Raw genomic sequence first — 24274 nt, 5'->3', positions numbered from 1 at the left:
AGAATAGGCATGCCGGAGTTCAAGTGGTTAAAGGGATAGTTCACCCCAAAAATTACTTATTTTCTATCAATTACACACCCCCATGAAGCCTTGAATTCATGTCGCTTTTTTTGTTTTTTGTCGCATTCCTCAGCCAATAATTTGATGACCAGCGGAAAGATGCCAATGTCTCCGGTAGGAGACTCAAAAGTTTACACTTTGTGTCTCCACCAGAGACATCAAATTATTGGCTTAGGAATGAGACAAAAACAAGGAAATCTCCATGAATTCAAGTTTCCATGGGGTGACTAATCGATAGAAAAAAACTAATTTTGGGGTGAACTATCCCTTTAAGTAAGAGAAATCAGAGTACTGATGAGGGGGTGGGGGCGGCGGCAGGAACAATCACAGCCTCCCCCAGCTCCTGTGGTGCGACATTGGGAGGAGAAACCCCCCTCGCCTCGCCGATGGGAGGGGAAACAACAAAAAAAGGACGAGAAATCCGCCCTTCCTCTAACAAGCCGGTCGTGTTGTCACAAGTTCCCCCTGGGCTGCGGGTTCAGCTGGAGTTTAGACTACCCACACATATCCCACAATCCCCCCCCCCCCCCCCCCCCCCCATCCTACAGCCCCTGAAACACACCCGGTGTGCTTAGCAACCAAACCCCAGCATCCCATAACTCATATGCCGGTAACATCGCCCCAAAATATACATTTTATGTGTGGGAAGAAATGCAGCCTGTCCACTTTAAACCACACCAACGCTAGTGTGTCCCTATTCTGGACCATGTCACAACAAGCCAACGCTCCAACGCGCTGTGAGCTCTAAGGTCGGCTATTTTAGGTGAAGAGATGGGGCGAAAAGGAAGGAACCAAATATAGATCGGCTGCAGATCTCATGCAAAATGATTTGGTGTAGAAGGAAGAAACAACAGTAGGGAACCAAGTATAGATAACCCATCGCCATCACTGCGTAGATATTAGTCTGGAATCTCTGAGTGGAACCTGCATTTCCAAGGGGCGGATGAATCCATTAAGACCGGGAAAGCATGTGTCATTTTAGATTTGAGCTAAAAAGCATTATTTTATGCTTTGGCTATTCAAAAATAGTGAAAATGTTGCCCAAGAGAGGAGCATGTTCAACAACGTTCAATAGTACCCACACATAAAATAGCATAAATAGCAGCACAAGATACTGCTGCTATTTACCAAAAAAAAGGATATGAAAAAGTTTGAGTTCTAATAGATCTTCCTTCTTCCTCACTGTCAATGTGGTGCTGGAGAAGATTAAGCTACTGCATGAATACACACGCACGCACGCACGCACGCACACGCGAGCGCACGCGCAGGCACACGCGCAGGCGCACGAGCACGCACAGTTGCACACACACCTACATTTTCTTCTAAGCATCTAAGAATGTTTGCATTTAGCAGCTTGTGTTCTGTTCATGCTCAGGAAAATATCTAGCTAAAGATCAAACGGCCCATTTGGCCAAATGAAAACAGGGATGAGTTACAGACATATTTATAACACTTATTAATAATACATGGCCGAAATAGGGACGATTGAGAATGATCAGATTGACCGTGGTAAACAATGTGGGACACATCGACTGCATAATTGCTGATACCCATGTGGTCAAAAAAGTCAGATAATGACCGTTAGGCTACAGACAAATAAGCTCTAGGTTGGTTTCACCATGTAAAACACTGTGATGAAATGCAGAGACACATTCATGGCTGTGTTCTTTTACCTGCCGTGTGTGGAGTTGACAGCAGCCTGCATAGCTGCGGCCGCTGCCTCCTGGGCCTTGTTGCGGTTGTTGCTGCTGGCGGCCCCCAGTGAACGAGGGCCCATGCCCGGTGGCGCCCCCACAGGCTGGGGGAGGGGCATACCGGGGGAGCTGGGAGCCATGGGAGGAGGAGGAGGGTATGGCCGGCTCTGGCTGCTGGCCGCCCCGGGGCCGCCACGTCCGACGGACATGTTGGACTGTCCTACGGAGATGGACTGTCCTCCTACGGGCCCCTGGGCGTGCACAGGGCTGCTGGTGGTGCTGCTGGTGCTCATGGTCTGCAGGTTGTTGTTGGTCATGCTGCTGCCGGGGCCGGGGCCGCCGGGGGGGCCACTGAAGCTGGCGTTGGGGGTCCCGGTGTAGTTAGACGGTCGAGGGTAGTTACCTGGAGAAAGCAAAACAAACAGACAAATTAACTGAATGAGTTAACTCCAAGTTCAAGTTGCGCGCATTAAGTACACATTTCTTTGACACTTGACCCTAACTTTTCAGTGCCGTGAACCCCAAAAAAATCATAAATGAACTGGGGACCCCCTACCCTGCCAAGCACTTGGAATTGTAGGTTATTACATTTAGTTTGACTCAGTTCCACAGATAAATGTTGTGAAAATGGCCGAACTACAAGGGTTGTGGAGCGTCTATCTTCACAATGTTTGCCTCTATCTTTAATTGACATTTTGGTCAATTTGGTACAAAAAGGTTCTTAAAAGTCATTGGTTTTATTTGTTTACTGTTGAGTGAGAAAACAATGTTGCACATTAAACTAATCATCAGACACAGAACTAATTTGAGAACCACCGACGTAGTGAGCTAATGTAAGTGGTGCACGGATGACGTAATTCTGTAGTCAAAAGCAGAAGTTAGCACCTTCCTTCCCCCAGATATTAAGAATCTTAATTAGGGGGTTTTGGGGGCATTATGTCACATTTATAAATGTATATATTCTGACGGCACAGCCAGAGGGACAGGAACACTGTAATTGGCTATAGTTAGTAGCAGGACACTTATCCCATAGCCTGTAGGGACATTTGCTCTACGAATATTAATGAAGAAAAATGACATAGTTGTAATTTTTAACCGATTTGAAAACTATTGTAGGATCGAGGTCCTCGGCCTGCTGTCAACGTGCACAAGAAATATGACGCTGATCAGCCTAGAAGTTTGTAAGATTAGCATCGGACGGACACGCACGCACGCAAGCATCGCACGCACACAGGGGCCGATTGCAGGATCTCGCAGAAATACCAAATCGTTGTTGTCGGACAGAAAACCTCTCCATATTTTACTTAATGTCTATACAGATTTGTCTCTTCTTGTTGTTCCTTTTCTTTTCTTTTTTGTGCCTTTATTTTTGATTATGTTTTGATCATGTTTTATCTGTGCTGTCCTTTATGTATGTGGGTTTGTATGTGGGGAGGGGGGAGTATGTGTACTTTTGTGAAAAATTTAAAATGAAAAATAAAATATAAAAAAAGAAAACCTCTCCATATCTCTTTTTGTGTTTTTTTGGTAAAGTAACGCCCTACTTGTTCATACTACAGCGTGGGGCAAAGCGGCAATTTCTCTGATTTCACAAAAACAACGTCCACACAGTTGAGGGACAGTCAGTGAGGAACAAAACAAAAACACCATCATCTCTCACTCTCCTCCAGACATTCTCATTGACACAGGGTGACATTTTTCACAGCTGCGCTGTAGGTCGGCCGGATGATGATGGCCAAGGGGAACAATTGGTCGGTCTTAAGGCCGACTTTGTGAAACACTTGAGAGGCCTTCTTAATCTGCAGTAAATGCTTTCCTCACGGCCCTGGAGGGCCACACAGCCACCATGCCCAGAAGCCCTTCCTTTAAGGCCCACTTAAACCCCTTCCATTTGGGCTCCCTGAGCCACGCCACTCAGCCCTGCAGCAGCAGCTGCTGCCGCTCGTTGGAGGAGGAGGGAAAGACACAATCCCACGGAAACTCACTGACAAAGTGCACGTGCACACATGTGTATGTGCATGCGTGACGTACCAGTATGCTTTATACACTAATGTCTAAGGCACAAGCACGCACACAAACACACACACACACACACACACACGCACACGCACACGCACACACAAAAACAACGTTTTACGTCAGTTTTTCAATTCTTACCATTCTTTTTGCCATTCTTTTTTTTCTGGAGGCTGTTATGCCTTTATTGATAGGATAGAAGTCTGACAGGAAAGGGGGAGAGAGATGAGGAGTGACATGCAGCAAAGGCCGTCGGGATCGGGACTCGAACCCATGCACGACGCACTGTCCGGCTACTTTGGAGCCTATAGGTGCCTGGACCGGTATGCCAGAGGTCCAAGCCCTTTTTGCCATTCATAACCCTAAACCCATGGTTTGTGAGCTTGTAGACCAGCAATTTTTGGTCACATACTCCTCACAAGTATAGTAATACAACCACGCACACGCACACACACACACACACACACACACACACACACACACACACACACACACACACACACACACAATCCACTTTTCCACTGTCATTTTCCCCTCCTTTTGGACAAATCCCCCCGCAAAATAGAAATGGAAAATGTGTCCTCCTCCCCTATTGTGAAGGGGGCTGTTTATTTTGATTTGATTAAGGGTGCTTTAGTTGGGGGCTCACCGCCTAATCCTCTGAGAATATGTCTGGCAAAGGGGATCAAGTCCCGTTAAAACCTGAAGGCTTCTCTGTGCGCCGACAAACTGCACGGCTGAGCGTTGAATGATAATATTCTGCCATGGAGAAAATGAGAAGAAAACTGGACTTTCAAACTGGAAATGGCCTTTCAGTGTCGCTGAGACCAATTCTACATGATGAGAGAGAGAGGGAGAGGGAGAAAGGGAGGGAGAGAGAGGGAGAGAGGGAGAGAGAGAGAGAGGGAGGGAGAGGGAGAGAGATAGAGAGGGGGAGGGACAGTCCCCAGGAGGCAGTGTAAATGGAGATATATGGAGATAGATTTATATTGAATCAAAATAAGTATTTTCTTTTCCGTGAAAGTCAGCAGCTCTGCTTTTATGTGTCCAGAACTAGTTATGAGATGTACTGTTGGACACATACAGTATGATATGAGAGAAGAGGAACATTATTTTAAGCCTAGAATCAAGCCATCCAGGGTCCCGGTGAATCATGACCATAAAACGTTTAATTCTGTGAAAAACCTTTTTGAAAACGGCAAAACAACATAGTATATCATATAATTAAATATAAAATAAAAATAAATCACAGAATAAAACGTTTTATGGTCATGATTCACCAGGACCCTGGATGGCTTGATTCTAGGCTTAAAATAATTGAATATTTTTGGAAATGTCAATGGGGAAAATGCATTGACTATTTTGGAATGGAACCTGAAAATGGCCGCCACTGCTATGCCCTATAGCCTACGTATCTATAAGCTCACAGCTTTGTATCCCCAATAGTCGTTATGCCAATTGATTCCTCCCCACACACACTGCTGTTGTATCCTACTGACTCACCTGCCAGTGAGGAGCCCCCACCGGGAGGACGTAGAGCCTCCGTCCCACCCAACACTCCCCGCTGACAATGACAATTATCACCCTCCTCCCCGCCCGGCTTCCCTCCTCCGAACACGGGGCCAATTGTGTTCGACAAAGCCGGATGCACCTGAAGGAGGCATGAGCTCGGCCCTGGGCTCCCTAGGCTGGTAGGGGGAGTGTAGTGCCCAGGATCACTTAGAAAATTGGCCCGGGTGACAAAATCGAGGGATAAAAATTATAGGTAAAAAAAGCCAGATGCACCACGGTGGATTTGAACCCACAACCTCCGTGGTGGTGCGCAGGCACTTTGGCACAGCCATCAATTTTAGTATGTTTACTTTGTTACTGTAAGTATATGTTGATACCTAAAGGTTTTTACTTTTACACAAGTATAAAGGGTACAGAGAAACTGGATATTGTTACATTGTGGTATTGCTACTTGTACTTATAAGTAAAACAATAATCAGAGTACTCCTTCTTCCAGCACTGCTTAGTGCTTCCTCTGGGGCCCAGCTGTCATGGCTGTGGTCCATACATACTGTATGGTCCAGACCCTGGCCTGGGTGGACACTAGTGTGCTTTCCTGGCATCCGGGCCCTTCTCATTGTCTGAGACCATAGGGAGGCACCGCGCCATCTGGCAAAGTAAAAGAAAATCTAACCCATTTTTTCAACCAGTGCCAATTGCCTATGTAATCCTGGGCGCTACTCTCCCTCTGCAAGCCTGGAAAATTGGAAATACTTAAGTACAGCATGTACTTAGTTACTTTACGCCTCCTGGGGAGTTGCTGGAATCGCTGTGTCCCATTTGGACAGGAACCGTTTTTTTTTGGTGTGTTATTCTCCGGCTCTCAGGCGAAAAGTCCCTGAAGTGGGATGATTGAGCAATGTTGGGAGTTTCCATGAGTTTGTGTGGAAGTCCACCCTTCTGTGGTGGGACGCTGAAACCAAACATTACTGAGGGGGTGGCGGGGGTAAAGTTGACCTCCGTTTTCACGGAGAGAGAGACAGTTTTATTGGTTGAGATGTTGGAACACATTGGAGATGTGTTGGACCATTGGAGACGTGCTGGGACTGATGTCTACAGTATCTGTGGAGAGCTTGTGGAGAAACGTGTGGGAGTCGGCTAATGCTAACAGCTCCTCCGAGAGATTTTTGGTCACACGCTAATAAAAAAAAAGAAAAAATGTTCCACTTCCTGGTGCCGTGCTGTAATGCCTCGTGAAGGAAACCATTTTTCCCTTTAGCTTTAATAGCTAAACAATGGTTTTCAAAGTAGGGGCCGTGGGCCCTGGGGAGGGGGGTCGCCAGGGGGGGTGATGAGGTAGTGCATAAGATTCTAGGCATGTCAGTATTGTCCAAAATATTCAAAAATGTTGAAAAGTAAAAAATACAATTTTAGAAAATAGCTGATCTATTAACACATTGGGTGCCAGAATTTTATAATAACAGAATACGTTCGGTGCCTGGATTCTCACCGTTGCGTTCCATTGTGCTGTTTAAAGCTGTAGACTCCATGACGAGCGATCCATGAAAAACAAAGCATGCCTCCATTTTGCCCGATGGGCCTGGCTAACGGCTGGAACGATAACATCTCACGCGAGTAACATTGGCGGAGCGATTGCGGATACAAAATGAGTTGTTTTCCCCAGCGTAAAAAGTTTCAGAGTTATAGGGGTTTTAGAGAAGGAAATAGAACGGAAGCGGATGGGGAGCCATGTTTTTGACACAGTGATCCATCTGGCCCTTCCTTCTCAGAATCGCCTAGGGTGATTCCAGAGCTGCTCTAGCCCCTCCCGCATGGAAAGAAACTAAAAAAACTAAAAGATAAAAAAAACGTATATACTATACTGTACATTTTCGGCATTCCACGTCACTTTTTGAAAAACAGTATATATACGGTTTTGGCACTCAATGTTTTAAGCTCATTAATTTTAAATGTTTTAAAAGCTATTTTGCGATTCGGGGCCAAGGCCAGAGGCTGTGGCTATTTGGTGGTCCTTGGCATCCAGGATAGGTTTGTAAACCCCCCGTCTCAGCTCGCCTTCGACCTCAAACTGATGCTTATAGCGAGACTCCCCCAGTGTGATGTTTACTGTACCTGTTCATGTTCCTATAACTACCGTACATCTACCACTGATTCATGTTCATATTCACATGACTGTGGGAAACCAAAAGGAGTTACAGGAGAGGAGGAGGAGGAGGAGGATGAGGACAGAGGTGGATGGAGGATGTTTCCATAGATAGACGTTGTTTTCTCTCCTTCTCGTCCGTCCTCTTGACATGACACACCGGTTTCCCCGCTGCACCGACACTGCCTAGTCGCCGGGCACCTCTGGGAACGCGGTGGTATTTATAGCCTGGCAGAGGGGTGGGGGGAGAGAAAGGGACTAGCGCTATGCTCCCAATTACATGTAAATTCCGGGCAATGGTCACGCATTCCGACAGGGGAACGACACATTCCTTTCCCCCGCAAAGCGTTCAATCCCAGCCCGGCCCCGGTGTGGTGTGGTGTGGTGGGTGTGACCGAGCGGATTATACCGGCTGAGAACTGCTTCCCTCAGCGGAGGAGCTAACAGCCGAGGAGGAGAGGACCCAGGGCCCTGTCTGGGTCTGTGGACTCAATAAGACCCCTATAGCCTCGTTCCCAGCCTTTAATACTCATCTCTGAGGAGAAAAGCCCGGTCACGACCTTAAAGACGGGGTGCCGTGATTTTCAGTGATTCCCCCCCCCTAAAACATAATCATCAGGTATTATGGTTATACTAGGAGGAAGATTTTTTTCAAAAAAGTGTACATAAATTGTTGAAAATGATGTTTTTATGTGGACATGCCTCCAGTTCATTAAGTATACCTGGTTCTCACCTTAGCACCTCCTCCACCACCTTAGCACCACCCACCAGTCCTAGTCCCTCCTCCTCCTCATGCCCACACCTGTTGTTATGATAATGAGGGGGAGGGTATGTTTCTACTATGTCACTAAAGCGCTGTTTCTCTATTGGCACGTTTGACCCTCAAGGTTTCAGCCTCCAGGTAGAAACTCAAAATAGTCAGAGAAGACATAAAACACCATAAAAACAGCACCAGGGGGCTTAATGAAGTTCTATCAACCTCATAGACACATGAAAAACAGAAAAAGTGCAAAACCATGGCACCACCTCTTTAATGCAGAGAGTGTCTACAGGGGGCGGGACTTCCGTCGTGTGCATTTCCCCCGGACACTCAACCAATCGCAACGCTCGTTTCTTTCACGGAGAATGTACAGTAAACAGATTTGTAAAGCGTCAAGGTCATTTCCATAATGTTAGTATAGAATCCTGGGGGCACTCCGGTCAACAAAGCATATCGTTGCTGTCGGGCATAAACCAGCTAACTCCAATGAACTGCAGAGGCCAATGAGGTATCTAGGTTTCTATATCTATGCTGAAATCACTCTGCTGCTAATGATGTCATATCCTCCATGCTCTCTCCCTCTCTCTCTCTCTCTCTCTCTCTCTCACACACACACAGCTGCTGTAGTACTTGGAAGTCCGGAGATGGAAATCAACACACAACACCAGATCTAGCTGAACTTTGGCTAAGGTCTGTGTGTGTGTGTGTGTGTGTGTGTGTGTGTGTGTGTGTGTGTGTGTGTGTGTGTGTGTTCATTTGTGCGTGCATGTGTGTGTGTCCATATCCTGTATTAGTTCTATTACCCTGTAGTGGATAGAACCGCCCCCGCCACACACACACACACACACACACACACACACACACACACACACACACACACACACACACACACACACACACACACACACACACACACACACACACACACACACACACACACACACACACACACACACACACACACACACACACACAAGCCGCTGGAGGCATGGAATCTCTCAGGCCAAGGAAAACAGAGTTGAGGTTCACACATAGTTCCATGTTGGTTAATGACACTTAGGCAGAGAGAAGGAACCAGATGGAGCCGTCATTAAGAACAATGAACAGCAGCTGCCTGGCCCCTGATGGGCCCCTGACGGGCCCCTGACAACGGACCCCTGATGACGGGCCCTGACGACGGACCCCTAACGGACCCCTGACGTCGGGCCACTGGCGTCGGGCCCCTGACGACGGGCCCCTGACCTGACGACGGACCCCTGACGACGGGGTCCCTGACGAGCCCCTAACGGACCCCTGACGTCGGGCCCCTGGCACAAAAGCAAAGCAAAAGGCCCTTGACACAGGCCCTTGGCGGACCCCTGACACGGACTCTCACAAGGCTGGAGGGCCAGGTGGATTCACTCCAACACACATGTTCAACAGAGGCCTGGGAGGTTAGAGGCCTGTGTGTGTGTGTGTGTGTGTGTGTGTGTGTGTGTGTGTGTGTGTGTGTGTGTGTGTGTGTGTGTGTGTGTGTGTGTGTGTGTGTGAGATAGAAGAGAGAGAGAGAGGAGAGAGAGAGAGAGAGAGAGAGAGAGAGAGAGAGAGAGACAGACACTCTTTTGACTATTTTCGACGAAGATATTTAGTGTAGAAGGAAAAAAGGAGGGGGCAGTATAGACCCCTGGGGGACTCCAGTCAACAAAGTATTATAGGGGTTTAAGTGGGTTTAAACAGCCTGTTGAAGGCCATCCTGGTCGTATTGTAAGGATAGCAAAGGAATTAGCAAGAAGGCTAACATACTCATACTGCGACGTGAGCTTGTAGAGCGGCAATTTTTCGCTATGATGTACAGTAAAACAAAGCATATCGGGTTTTTTTGTAAATTAACAGCCTACTTTTTCATAGAAGAGTGTCACCCAAAAGTAGTGAAAATAATCTACAATCTTGTAGATATTTACTAGCTATTTTCACTACTTTCAAATGTTTTTAAACAATAATAAAAAAGGAACGGTTTTGGACATACAAGGTTTCAACCCTACAGGGTTTAAGTGGTTAAATGTGGACAGGGACTGTAATGTACTGATAGGATGCTTCACACAGACACAAGACAGACGGCTTGGAAAAGTCACTCAGTCGCAGGACAGATAAGATGCAGGACAGATGCTGTGTGACGAGCTGCATGCCGCTAACTTCTGCACCGACAACTGCATTAAGTGTGTATGTGATGCTCACGTGTGTGTGTGTGTGTGTGTGTGTGTGTGTGTGTGTGTGTGTGTGTGTGTGTGTGTAAACCTGTCACCAGCAAAAAAGCATCTCTCCTGTCATCTGAGTGAGATTTCACGCGCATACACCTTCACAGCTTCTTATCTTATCATCCTCTCTCTCTCTCTCTCTCTCTCTCTCTCTCTCTCTCTCTCTCTCTCTCTCTCTCTCTCTCTCTCTCTCTCTCTCTCTCTCTCTCTCTCTCTCTCTCTCTCTCTCCCACCCCCTCTCTCTCTCTATCTCTCTACCAAACAAACACCAAATTAATGTGGGTTATTGATCAACGTTGACACATGGGGCCACAGTTGCCGTTTTTGGGGCAAATGCACGTTGCAAGTTTGGTGGGTGGCTGGGTGCTGGGTGGGTGCTGGGTGGGTGGGTGCTGTGTGGGTGCTGGATGGGTGCTGGGTTATGTGTGGGTGCAATGGATGGCATTCATCAGGGTGATACTGTGAAAACTCACAGTCACCGAGAGTTTCCTCTGGCGCAAGAAAATACAAAAAACACACCCAATTAGTGTGTGTGTGTGTGAGCGTGTGTGGCTTAATTGCAAAGAAAAATGATCACAACAAACATTGTTTTTCCAGGGGGAATTATGGGTTCCAGATTGTTGTCGTCGAGTTTCTATCATTCATTTATTTACATTCATTATTTAGCAAGGTGTTGCTTGCCGACCAGAACTAATGGTCGAGCTAACAAGGCATGGCATCAGGCGGCACAATACGCGGTATAAATGAGACTCAACACACCTCTTCTACTGGTGCGTTATCAGAGGTTCACATTTGATTATACGGGAAAATGTACATAAAACATTTATTTTCATTTTAACCAAACTTTAGTTCTAAATGGAGACGTGCAGGTCTGTAGATATTTTCGGCGGAAACATTAAGTGTAGAGGGGGGAAATAAAACGAGTGGGCCAAGTACAGTATATAGAGTCCCGGGGGGACCCTGGTCAACCAAGTATATGTGTTTAAGTGGTTCTAAAATAAAGCTCTGCCACAACGTTACACATCATCTAAAGACCATAACAGCATCATGTGTCCTCTGGATGTTCTTCTAATGAAGTTGGAACGTTCACACGCTGGTGATGCTGGTAATAGGATTTAGTTTGAGTCCCATCATCATCATTCATTCAGTCACATTGTAGCAGGTCTGACTGCCGTGTCAGCACCTAACGCCTAACGTAATCTGATCACCACCACAGCCAAGGAGGGGTGGGGGGGGGGGGGGGGTGGAGTAGGAGGAGAGGGTGGGGGTGTATATGAAGGGGGCGCCCAGGGTTCAAGTGCCTCATGAATATTCGGAGAGCGGTGCGCACAAACATCGGAATAAATCCCCTTCGTCCGACAGGAAGAGAGGGCAGTGTGTGTGTGTGTGTGGGGGGGGGGTACCAAATGTACTTATGGTAGAAAAAGTACTCATTGTGCAGAATGTCCCATTTCACAAGTTTTCAAATGTGTAAATCTATAACAATCATTTGAAAATAGCAGATCTACAAGCTCGCATTGTGAGCTTGTAGATCGGCTATTTTCAACTGGACGAAATAAATGTTTATAGGGCTGAAGTTGATAATATATGTTTTGTAATAATAATCAAAACCTACAAAGTAACTAGTAACTAAAGTTTTCAAATAATAGTAGTGGAGTAGAAGTAAAAGTATTGTGCGTGTGCGTGTGCGTGTGTGTGTGTGTGTGTGTGTGTGTGTACTGTATTGTGTGTATTGCATTGCGTTGTAGGCAAAACTGTCTTAGAAAGCCATGCTGTTGGACATAACAAGGTTTCCACTGGAGTTAAAGCTGATAACATTGGAATCTAATGAATTCCACAATTCCAAACCACTATCTAGAGAATTAAAAAATCGTGTGCCAAATCCAAAAAGCACCGCAGCTGGACGCGGCCCTCATCAAGTCCCCTTTGGTCCAATTCGGCCCTTACCCCGAAATGAGTTTGACACGATGATCAAGTAGGGCGTTAAAATATAAGAGGTTTCTGCCCGACAACAACTTGAAATAGCAAACATCCTCAGAGTGCACTATACGAAGTAAACATTTCCTACATTACCCACAATGCATTGAGCATATGACTATATAAGCAAGGTAAATAAAAAGAAGGTTTCGGACATCTACAACATTTTTGCTATCCAGCAATACCAGCCGACAGATTTGTCGCATTGGGACACAGGGAGGCAAACTGCAGCCGAGAGTTTGGTAGAGTACAATGGAGTCAATGGAGCCAGGTGGACCAGCTTATAAATAAACACTATTTCTGAAAGACTGCAACCTTTGTAAAATACTCGCCCCAGAAAAATAAAAGAAGACATATCACACATTGTTTTCGACTGTGTTGCTTTTCGATGTGTACACTGTATCATTTGATTGAGGTATCTAAAGAGTACCTTGCTGAACGTGCCCAAGTATCGCGAGACCTATAAGACAAAGGTCCCCATTGTTCAGAAACAGTGTTTGTTCACAAGCTGGTCCAGCCGGCTCTCACTGTATTTCACCAAACTTCTGGTTCCAGTTTTGCCTCTCATGCGTGTCAATGGCGCCTGACTGGTCCGTGGACTGTCTGTACCTTCTTCTATCAGAGCCCTGGACTATAGCAGGGAGTGAGCTGCTTCCTAATTACTGCCCACTTGTAAACTGACTCAAATAAACATCCCTCATTCCTTCCAATAAATGTTTTTTTAATTAATTTACAGCAATAGGAATTTAACTGGAGGAATCTTCTCACCACAAATAAAAGTCATTTTATTCTATCAAATTGTACTGCTGTTTTTTCCATTGCTAATTTTATTACCATCCGGATCAATATTTTCTGGCATTTTAGACGTTATAGAATAACTAGCAGAAGTGAGACGGACAGAGAGAGAGCAGGACATAAACGGTTTTCAGATTTCAAACTGGCTAATTCATCATTTGACACATTTGCCATTGATAAGATGCGAATATTTCAAAGAAACCAGGAATAACTCTAACCGTAACTCCTAAATCTGGCCTCTAAACGTCTGATCCCAGCCCTAACCACAACCTGAATATTTTTTAAATTTTAAATGCATATTTTTTTAACCATAAAACAAGCAAAACGGTCCTCAAAATGTCTATTTCTAAAATTCTACTATACTTGAGGGGGTGTTTGGTTCTTAAAAGTATAGTAATACAAACACTCACACACACATATAGTCCTACCTTGGGGTCCATACTGTGATCCTTGGGGCCCATAGGGCCCCCCCGTGGGGCCGCTCTGGGGGTAGGTTCCCATGCCGGGGTACACCACCGGACCCCCGGGTGAGGGGTGGTGGTGGTGGGGGGACATGGGGGGTCCCGACTGGGGGGAGGCAAACTGAGACGCGGTCTGGTTCCTCTGGATGCTGGACATGAACCCTGAGAGACACACACATGCACACACACACACACACACACACACACACACACACACACACACACACACACACACACACACACACACACACACACACACACACACACACACACACACACACACACACACACACACACACACACACACACACACACGTTTCTCTGTTATGCCGTTGTACACGTGCATGAATGCACATACTTTGTAGACACACATTCTCATGTACAAAAATACATACACATAGGCCTAATAGTACTCAGAGATTCTCTCTCTCTCTCTTCGTGCTTTTTGAATACGTGAATATCATCATTTTAGCTGGACCCCCCCCCCTCCCTGGCAACCCCTCAAGGACCCCCCTCAAGGACCCCTGGAGTCCACCCCCCAACATTGAGAACCAGTGGTCTGCACCCTCCAAACTAGAAGGGTTTCAGCAGTGACAGGGACAACACCTGGGTATTGGCATAACGACTAAATTGGGAGGCAAAAATAAAAAAAGAAAGTGGACTCAAATCTGTCTTGAACTACAACATGTCATGCTTTAAGAGGTAGCATGTGTTAATTCCTCTAAGAAGTATTTTTAATGTGTTTAGTGTTTGTTCTTTTTGGAAAGAAAGGGAGGGAAAAAAAGGGGGAGGGTATTTACTCACGACCCATTAAAATTGGTCCGCGACTCAAACGTGGGTCCTGACCCACTGTTTTGGAAACCAGATACCAGAAGCCAATCCATTTACGACACCAGATATATACACCTCTCTCTCTCTCTCTGTGTATGTCTCTCTCTCTCTCTCTGGCAGGGTGGATGGATGGATGGATGGAAAGGGGAGATTTCATTTTTCCTGTTAGCTTTATAAAAATGCGTGCAACCGCAGCGTCTTGAAAGAGCGGGGGGGCCGCTCTGGTACAAGGGCCTCCGTGCACAAACCCCCCCCCCCAGTTCGAGGACCCCCAGTGCGGGGGAAGCGTTGCAGACCGGCTCCAAATGTCAAATTTGGACGGCAGAGGCAAGGTTCACGCAAATTCTCAGATCACATTTCCCTTTATAGCCTACAAACCTTGCTTACATTATAACACTAGGCAAGGCCATGCAGTTTTGTGTGTGTGTGTGTGTGTGTGTGTGTGTGTGTGTGTGTGTGTGTGTGTGTGTGTGTGTGTGTGTGTGTGTGTGCGCGCGCGTGTGCGTGCGCACATGGAGGGCAGACAGACAGACAGACAGACAGACAGACAGACAGACAGACAGACAGACAGACAGACCAATGAAGGGAGAGAGCGATTGGAGGCAGAGAGTGTTTGTGCTGCGAGCGCAGAGAGCAGAGCAGAGGGTTTAAGGAGGGAGGACATTATTGTAATGTTTAGCTTCCATTAGGAGGACAGGGGGATTGTGAGAGAGCACGGGGAAACACACAGCGTGTAAAACCACACTTTAAATTGCCTGGAAAATGGATGGGCAGAGAGACATTGTGCAGACAGTGCTAAAAGCAAATAACACATTTCAAGGATTTCTCCCTCTCCCTCTCTTTCTCTCTCTCTCTCTCTCTGTGTGTGAGTGTCTCTCTCTCTCTCTCTCTCACAAAGTGAACGAAGCTCTTAGACAACAACAACAACAATAACAGGCAGCCAGCTAAGCGAGCGACGTAGAGGAAAAGGAGAGAGGGTTGAAAAAAGAAGTAAGTAAAGAAAGACAGACAGGAGGAAAAAAAGGGACATTCAGCGGATTTATGGAAATGAAGAAGAGAAGAGAGGCTCTTAGAGAGGAAAGCACTTGAGCAAAGTGGAATGGGACGGGTGTGTGTGTGTGTGTGTGTGTGTGTGTGTGTGTGTGTGTGCATGTGTGCGACTGTGCATGTGTGCGCGCGTGCCTAAAGGCGAGTAGGGGGTGGTTAATCCTTGCTCGGAAAAATGGCAAAAACAGCACCAGCCCTGTTAAGCAGCGCGCTCTCTCTCTGTGTGTGTGTGTGTGTGTGTGTGTGTGTGTGTGTGTGTGTGTGTGTGTGTGTGTGTGTGTGTGTGTGTGTGTGTGTGTGTGTGTGTGTGTGTGTGTGTGTGTGTCTCCTTTCTGTCAGTCAGCGAGTCAGTCTGTATTTCTGTCTCTGTCGTGGACAAAGACATCGGAGCAGTGTTAACTTCGTCGACTAAAACTATGACGAAAAATGTTCGTCGACTACCTTTTTTCACTGACGAAAACTAAATAAAAACTAAGCTACTATGACTAAAACTAAGGCTAAATATATTGACAAAAAATGACAGAGATGCTTTGCCGGTCTTAATGGGTTAACACACAGACACACACACACACACACACACACACACACACACACACACACACACACACACACACACACACACACACTGTACCTCTCTCTTGTGCCATAGGTGAGCGGGTCATGGGGGGGCGTGGCCCCTCTGGACCAATCGCAGCAGTCTGTGGGGTCACGGCGGAACCTGCAAAAACAGACATGGACATTTCAGCGTTATTATGGGACCTGAGGGCCGATTCCACTAAATCCTTGTAAATCAGTAATTCTCACACCTGTGAGAAACGTTCAAAAAGAACAGACGTACAAGCTCGCATGCAGCGCGGCACAGAGTGACGTCATTTGAGGCGATGATCGCCAGGTGGATCGTTGTGAAGAAATCATATGCTATGATTTTTCAAAGGCTAGTAAAAAAAACGCTCGAAAATGGCTGGCAAAGGGCAGTTAATATACAATGTTTTAACGCAGTTAAAGAGTTAATGGGTTCTTCAGACTCACATCAAAGTTCTTTCTTCCTACCGCTTTGTGCAACAAAAGTTCTTATTTTGGTTCCAAATGAAAACATTTTCTTTGCTTATTCCACATAACAAAAAAAAGCTGTATTCATGTATTTTTTAAAGTTTAGTCTGAATTGGAGTCTGTCTCGTCAAAGCGAGGTCAGTGGGGAATGGGCTGGCTGTGCGGTGCGCTTACCATCCTCTTTTTAACCCATTCAACACGGGAACGCATCTGTGTCATTTTAGATTCGAGCCACAACCATTATTTTACACTTTGGCTATTTTTGAATAGCAACAAGACATCTAAAATGACAGAGTTGCTTTCCCGGATTGAATGGGTTTAACCCATTTAGACCTGAGGCAGAATAAATCCTGACCTAAGTTTTCTGAAAAACTTCAAATATTTATTAAATATTAATTACAACAAAATGTATGTTGCTATATACTGTACAACAACCCCAAAAGGGGTTCCCGTCCTGAAAGGTATAGTTATAAATAGGGGTTCCCGCCCAAAATGTGTTAAAAAAAAGGGAAAGAAACTGCAGGAATTGTTGTCATAATAAAGGAATGTAAAGCCCAAGGTTGTTCTTTTCAGGCGTGCTTTGTAAACCTTTCACAGGTATTCCTCCTTTTCCTTTTGCACAAGTCTGTGTCGTAACAAAAAGTTAGTGAAAGTTGTCTTTGAGTTAACAAGATTCAAATAAGAGTTAATCTGTATCTATACAAGTTGCTATACCCATGAAACGATTTATCGTAAATCGATTTAAAAACAATTCAAACTGGTGACAATTTAAATCGTTTTAATACAAAAATGTATCACGATGCAAACAGCAGGAACAAAAAGAAGAAAATACAGGATCTTTGTAGGAAAATTCATTAAAAAAGTCATTTGCTACTGTATTGAAAAGAGGATAAGAGAAAACACAGTATTGTAAAAAATAAATAAATAAATAAAGATAAGAAAATTCTGGATTTGTGTAAGAGAAAAAAAAACATTTTGTGTTTAAAAGAATATTGAAAAATTGTATCGTGAACCTGGTATCGTGATTCGAATCGTATCGTGAGTTGAGTGAATCGTCACATGCCTAATACGAGCTGCTGTGGGTTTGATGCTACAGCTGCGCCTTTGACTGAGCAAGGCACGGAGGTTCGGGGTTCGACTCCCATTTATTGTAGCCTTTGCGTATACACGGTCACTGTCACGTGGAGAGAGACCTCGTACGTCCAAAGCTGTTACTTTTCAGGAAATTATAAAAAAAATCATAATCATTTTAATAATTTTCATTTGGTTATATATGGTCGCTGTCGGGCGGAAACCTCTTATCTCAATATTCTAACTGTTAGTGTTTTTCCCCCCCCGTAAATTAACACCCTGCTTCATCATACTACAGCCTGCATGCCTGCTCGGGATAAATTATATCTCGACCATTTGGGTAAAAATTGCTGTCAGATCCTGTGTCTAAGTGAGACATGATCTTTTGACACGATCTAAATGTCTCAATAGAAGAGCAGGGAGACCAAACCCCAAAAGTTATATTGTATTAAAAAAACATTTCACTGCCAATCACGTAGATCTACGCGAACCTATTTATAGCCGCCACGTGCCAATCGCGTAGATCTACGTGAACTAAAAAAAAATAATACAAAATAAAATATATATTTTTTTGACCCAAAGACCAAGGAGATATGATTTATCAAAGATATAGACTCCTATCCACTTCCTTGTTAACTTAAAACTTAAAAAATATTTATCTCGGCTCCTCGGCACCGAGTGCCGTGCTATGATGCCACTTCCTAGACAACCAACAGCCCAGGTCTTGCCAGCGTGCCCCTCCCCTCAGACTCCCCTCCCCTCAGACTCTCCTCTCCTCTCTCACCTTTAACGAGGTGTTGAATAATGATGTCCAAATGAACCCAACAGACTCCATGGAGGGTCCTGGCACGTCTGAGACGCACAATTAATAATTCACACAATGAATCACTGACATCACTGTGTACCCAGCAGACAGACAGACAGACAGACAGACAGGCACAAAGGCAGACAGACAGACAGACAGACAGACAGACAGACAGACAGACAGACAGCTGAATGTCAACATGCTTGAACTGTAACTCTCTAAAGTGTGTTTATTTGCTACAAATGGCTGTAAAGTAGGGCATTAATTCATAAAGAAAACATGAAATGAAGACATTTGGAGATACAAGGTTTCTGTCCGACAGTGACAACAATGACTGATGAGCTTTTACGTTGTTATTATCTAACTATAAAATGAAGGAACCTCTGTCTGTCCGTCAGTCTGGAGCTTGTAGATCTGCTATTTTCACAACTTTTGTGAGACTCTTGTAAGATGAGGTAGGGCGTTAATTTACAAAAAAATAAAAACATTAAAAGTTGAAATATTGAGTCTGTACCAGCACACAGTGCACACTTACATAATAAACAGACAGAGAGACAAATAAAGATCTACAAATTAAGGGGATGCACGATATTGACATTTTGGCTGACAACCGATAACCGATTAATTGAATGGTCAGATCGATCGATTCTGATCGTCTATTTTTGAATAGCCAAAGTATAAAGTATGGATAAAGTGGCTAAAATGATTGAGATGCTTTATTAAACAAATTTAGCTGGGGACCCCCTGGAACCCCAGGACCAAGGACCCCACCACCAAGGACCCGAGGGTGTCCCCGAACGACCCCCCACTTTGAGAACAACTATATTAGACGAACGGCTCTGTTGTTGATGGAAGGAAGAAGAAGTTAATATTGTTGCTGTCGGGCAGAAACCTCTTATCTCCATATTGTAACTTCCTGTGTTTTTTCATTGATTAAATCCCTACTTGATCACACTACAGCGTCACTTGTAGATCTGATACTTTTGATGCTTTTTTGAATTTGAATCCTGGGAAAAAGTAAGAGTTTTGGACATATGAGGTTTCCACCTGACAGAGACTATAATGTGAAAACCATTGGCAGCACTCATGAAAAAAACAACACAGATATCCACAACTACAGAGCTAGAGCGCTTTGAAGTGCCGGAGAGAAGGGAGAAATAATTGTAATTTCCTTTTTGAACCAAAAAAAAGGGGGGGGGGGGAAGGCATTAGAACCCTCCTCCCTCCGCACACACACACACACACACACACACACACACACACACACACACACACACACACACACACACACACACACACACACACACACACACACACACACACACACACACACACACACGCACACGCACAGGATACAAAGCAATGTTAGCCAGTAAGTATAATGGGGAATTCATTGCGTTTTTGTGGAGATAATGCTCCTCTCTCTCTTAAAAACCCAACACACGTTTTAACATTTCTCCTCGGCGAGGATTGTCGGGGCAACGGCGGCCTGCTTTGAAGAGTGGCGTGGTTTACTTTGAAGATTTTTTTTTTTACCGCGCCGTTTCAAACGCAAACGCAACGGGAAGTTCAAAGCCGACGGGAAAGAGAAAGAGAGAGAGGGAGACAGAGAGAGAGAGAGAGAGCGCGAGAAGACTCCTTACCCATATTACTGTGTTGTTTTAGATTCCTTGTAACACGCCTGGGAGCTTTGTGTGTGTGTGTGTGTGTGTGTGTGTGTGTGTGTGTGTGTGTGTGTGTGTGTGTGTGTGTGTGTGTGTGTGTGTGTGTGTGTGTGTGTGTGTGTGTGTGTGTGTGTGCGTGCGTGTGCGTGTGCGTGTGCCCGCTTGTACTGTGTAATACTGCACTGGTGAGGGCCAAATGACCCACACAAGTATAGCACAATTTGAAAAATAGACATCGACACTTTTCCTGGTCGTCACAAGAGAAACGGTTGCATTTATGTTGTTGTTTTTTTGTTAGGCTTACAAGATTCAGGTTGTGGTTAGGCTTAGGCATTTAGAGTTTAGGTTTAGTCATTATAGGGTTAGAGTCGTGCCTGATTTATACTTACTGTAGTAGTTGCTTTGCGCGGAGCGTTGTGGGAGCCGAGATACAGCCAGATTCACTCAGGGCATTCAGAAAAATACTCGTGATAACTCGTTCTTGGCACTCAGAGAGTTAAAGGTAGGGTAAGTGATTTTCTTTGGTTAAAATAAGTGTTAAATAGCTCTATATTCTGATAGTACTCATTGCTATAGAGTGTTTGTTCAGTAAAAGGAGTCTCCTGTCTCTCCAGCTCTTTATAAAACAGAAAATGTATTTTCGTTTTAGTTTCATTTCCAATTTTATCCAAACAGGATACAGAACTCAATCAGGATATAGATTAAACAAGTGAAATTGGAAGTGATGACACTAAGAAATGAGCATGCAAAATTGGAACTGGAACACTATAAAAATGAAGCTTAAAAAAGGGTACTTTCTCCTGATTGGCTGAGAGTTTTGACACCTAACTAAATGTATTTTCTGTTTATTAAAGAGCTGGAGAGACATGGAGACTCCTGTTACTGAACAAACACTCTATAGCAATGAGTACTATCAGAATATAGTGCTTTAATCTTTTAACAAAATACTTTTTGTTTTAACCCAAAAATATCACTTACCCTACAAAAGTACAGTACTTGAGTAAATGTACTTAGTTACTTTACACCACTGACAGTAATACCAACGCATGTGTGCGTGTGTGCCAATGCAAATGTTGAAGTCAGCCATGAGAGGACTAATACAATGTCACTTTATTAATTGGTTATGAAAGGAAGGGGTGTGCGTGCGTGCGTGCGTGCGTGAGCAGATATGGCTCCATACACTATAATACGAGCAAAAAGTCAGCAGACAGACACCCTTTTCTAATTAGTGTTTCTAATTAGTGTCCTTTGTTCCAGCTGAATGTTAACACCTTTGGAATGAATGTGAGCGGCCAGTGTGGGAGCCAGTGTTTAATCAGCCAACATGAATGAAGTGTGTGTGACCTCACTAATGTTCTTACTAGCTCAATGGAAGTTAAAGGAGTAGTTCACCCCCCCAAAAAATTACTTATTTTCTATCAATTACACACACCCCATGAAGCCTTAAATTCATGGACAGACAATAATTTGATGACCTGGCGGAGTCAAAGAGTTTCCTTCTGAGTCTCCTATATCATAAAGTTATTGGCTTAGGAATGCGACAAAAACAAAGACATCTCTATTGGCTAATGGGGTGTGTAATTGATAGAAAATAAGCAATTTGTTGGGGGGTGAACTACTCCTTTAAGACTGGAGGCTGATTCTACAAATGCCTTCTGAATCAGTAGTTCTAAGATTTAAAAAGAAAAAAAGTGCAAAAATAGCAGATGTACAAGCTCACAGTGCGGCACGAAGCCACGGAATACAGAGCCAATTGTGTTTGCATAGACGCCCGACAAAGCCGGATGCACCACGGTGGATTCAAACCCACAACCTCCGTGGTGGTGGTGGGCAGGGACTTTACCACACAAACACACACACACACACACACACACACACACACACACACACACACACACACACACACACACACACACACACACACACACACACACACACACACACACACACACACACACACACACTTAAAGTTGGTACTTGGACCTCTTTTGTCTGTCTGCACCAAATCTCTGTGCCAAAAATAGCCGATCTAAGTGGCAGTGCCGGCTTAATGGAAGAGCTTTTTTTTGGGGGGGGGGGCAACAAACGGCGCGGAGATAGTGAAAGAAGACTGAACTATCGCCCCAAGAGCGCCAACATTTTCCGTGCTGCACCCCCCCACCCACGCTGACAAAACGGTAGCGAGGGAGTGTGTGTGTGTGTGTGTGTGTGTGTGTGTGTGTGTGTGTGTGTGTGTGTGTGTGTGTGTGTGTGTGTGTGTGTGTGTGTGTGTGTGTGTGTGTGTGTCTCTTTGGGAGGGTTGGTTGTCATTCTGCAACAGGATACTGTTGCTTTCCACAAAAACTAAATTGGAAGCAGACAACATATTGTGTAGAATGTCATTAAAGCCTTATAGTATTAACATGTCCATTTACTGGAACAAAAGGTCATTAATTTGAAACACTAATTTGAAAGGGTGTCCAGTTACTTTTGGTCATTATAGTGTTTAAACGCACACGCACACGCACACACACACACACACACACACACACACACACACACACACACACACACACACATACACACACACACACACACACACACACACACGCCATCTGTTGGCCTCTGTGAGGGCTGGACTGAGGTAAGCGTGTTAATAGACTGATACAGAATGTGGCTGAATAAAAGGGCTGTTTCAGCAGCATCTCCTAATACACCCCTTAGGCTGTACACACACACACACACACACACACACACACACACACACACACACACACACACACACACACACACACACACACACACACACACACACACACACACACACACACACACACACACACACACACACAGAGGTAACATGCCCCCACTCGTTCGTGTCTTCAGGGGGTAAAAAGAAGGCAGATAAACAGCGGGCTCCAATAATGGCTGGTTCTCTTTAGATGTTGGACGGGCGTGTGGTGGTGGTGGTGGTGAAGTGGATGCTGGCTCTCAGAGCCGGGGGCTAATGCCAGTTAACTGTCCCTGTAGGGGACACAAACACTGCAAGGGCCCCGCGCTGTGCTGCCAGGCCCGCTCGCAAAAAAACAAGCGCACCATCACCACCACTCCCAAGGTCCTCATTACCTCAGACGCCGAGCACCAACTGTAAGTAACGGAAAAGTGCTAGCTTAAGCTGAAAAAACTAGAGAACCGAGGGGAAGGAAGATGGGGTTTAGGGGGGAGGGGGGGTGGATGGAGAGATAGAAGGGGGGGGGGGTGGAGAGAGAGAGAGAGAGAGACGAGGGGGAAGCTGTGCTGTGGAGAGAGAGAGATAGAAAGTAATTGCGCGACGAGGTGCTCAGGTTGGGGTTTTGTACGCGTTCGCAGTTAGAATGGGATTTCTCTAAACGGCTAACGCAGCAAGCTAGCAGCCTCTCTCTCTCTCTGCCTCCAAGCCTCTCTCTCTCACTCTGTATGTCTCTCTCTCTCTCTCTCTCTCTCTCTCTCTCTCTCTCTCTCTCTCCTGGCTAACGTTGCAGCGCTCCGTGGATAGCGCCTGCGGGAGGGACGTTTGCTGTTTCCCTTTCGAACACGAACAGCCATTAGTAGGAGAGGGAGGAGGAGGAGAGGCGTTGGGGGGGTACAGAGGAGGAATGGGGGTGGGGGGGGGGTGCAGGGGAAAAGGATAAAGCAAAAGCAGGGCAGAGGGAGGAATAAGAAAAGGAGACAGACGGAATTTTATGGTTGGAAAATTCAGCCGCGTTCCTCCTGTGGGCCGCGCAGCAGAGAGAGAGAGAGAGAGAAGGGGGGGGGGGACGACAAGAGAAACACAAGAGGAAACAAGGAAACGTGAGGATGATAAAAATAACGAGAGAGAGAGAGAGAGAGAGAGAGAGAGAGAGAGAGAGAGAGCCAGAGGCGGTGTTCCCTCGTGTCGTCTCTCAGGGAGTGGTGTGACTAGAAACTCACCCTATACTCTACAGGAAGCTCAGTGTCTCACCCTCCGTTTCACCCCCGTCTCCTCCCAAACAACCCCGCCCCACATATCCCACTTTCTGACGCCAGCGGTCCCAGTACTAGGCTAAGTAAGCCTTGCAGAGCCATGTGGTCCATAGGGGGGCAGGAGCCTATCTGCTGTTTCTGTAGTGTGAGGCAGCTTGATGTACAAGTACACCCCCTGGACATGAGGCTAG

At 45.5% G+C, this 24274-nt stretch overlaps 1 protein-coding gene across 1 annotated transcript in view; it reads right to left on the bottom strand.

The window, feature by feature from the left end:
* Positions 1–24274, bottom strand: part of LOC311035608 (AT-rich interactive domain-containing protein 1B-like) — a 264670-nt gene that overhangs the window by 43156 nt on the left and 197240 nt on the right. Inside the window, 3 exon segments of the mRNA XM_084043910.1 lie at positions 1734–2157; positions 13620–13814; positions 16162–16248. Coding sequence (XP_083900036.1) covers positions 1734–2157; positions 13620–13814; positions 16162–16248 — 706 coding nt within the window.

This window comes from Gymnoscopelus microlampas (assembly GCF_963454915.1).
Source record: "Gymnoscopelus microlampas genome assembly, chromosome: 20".
Lineage (NCBI taxonomy): Eukaryota > Metazoa > Chordata > Actinopteri > Myctophiformes > Myctophidae > Gymnoscopelus > Gymnoscopelus microlampas.
Note: the sequence above shows the minus strand (reverse complement) of the source record. Positions and strands in the feature narration are given on the sequence as shown.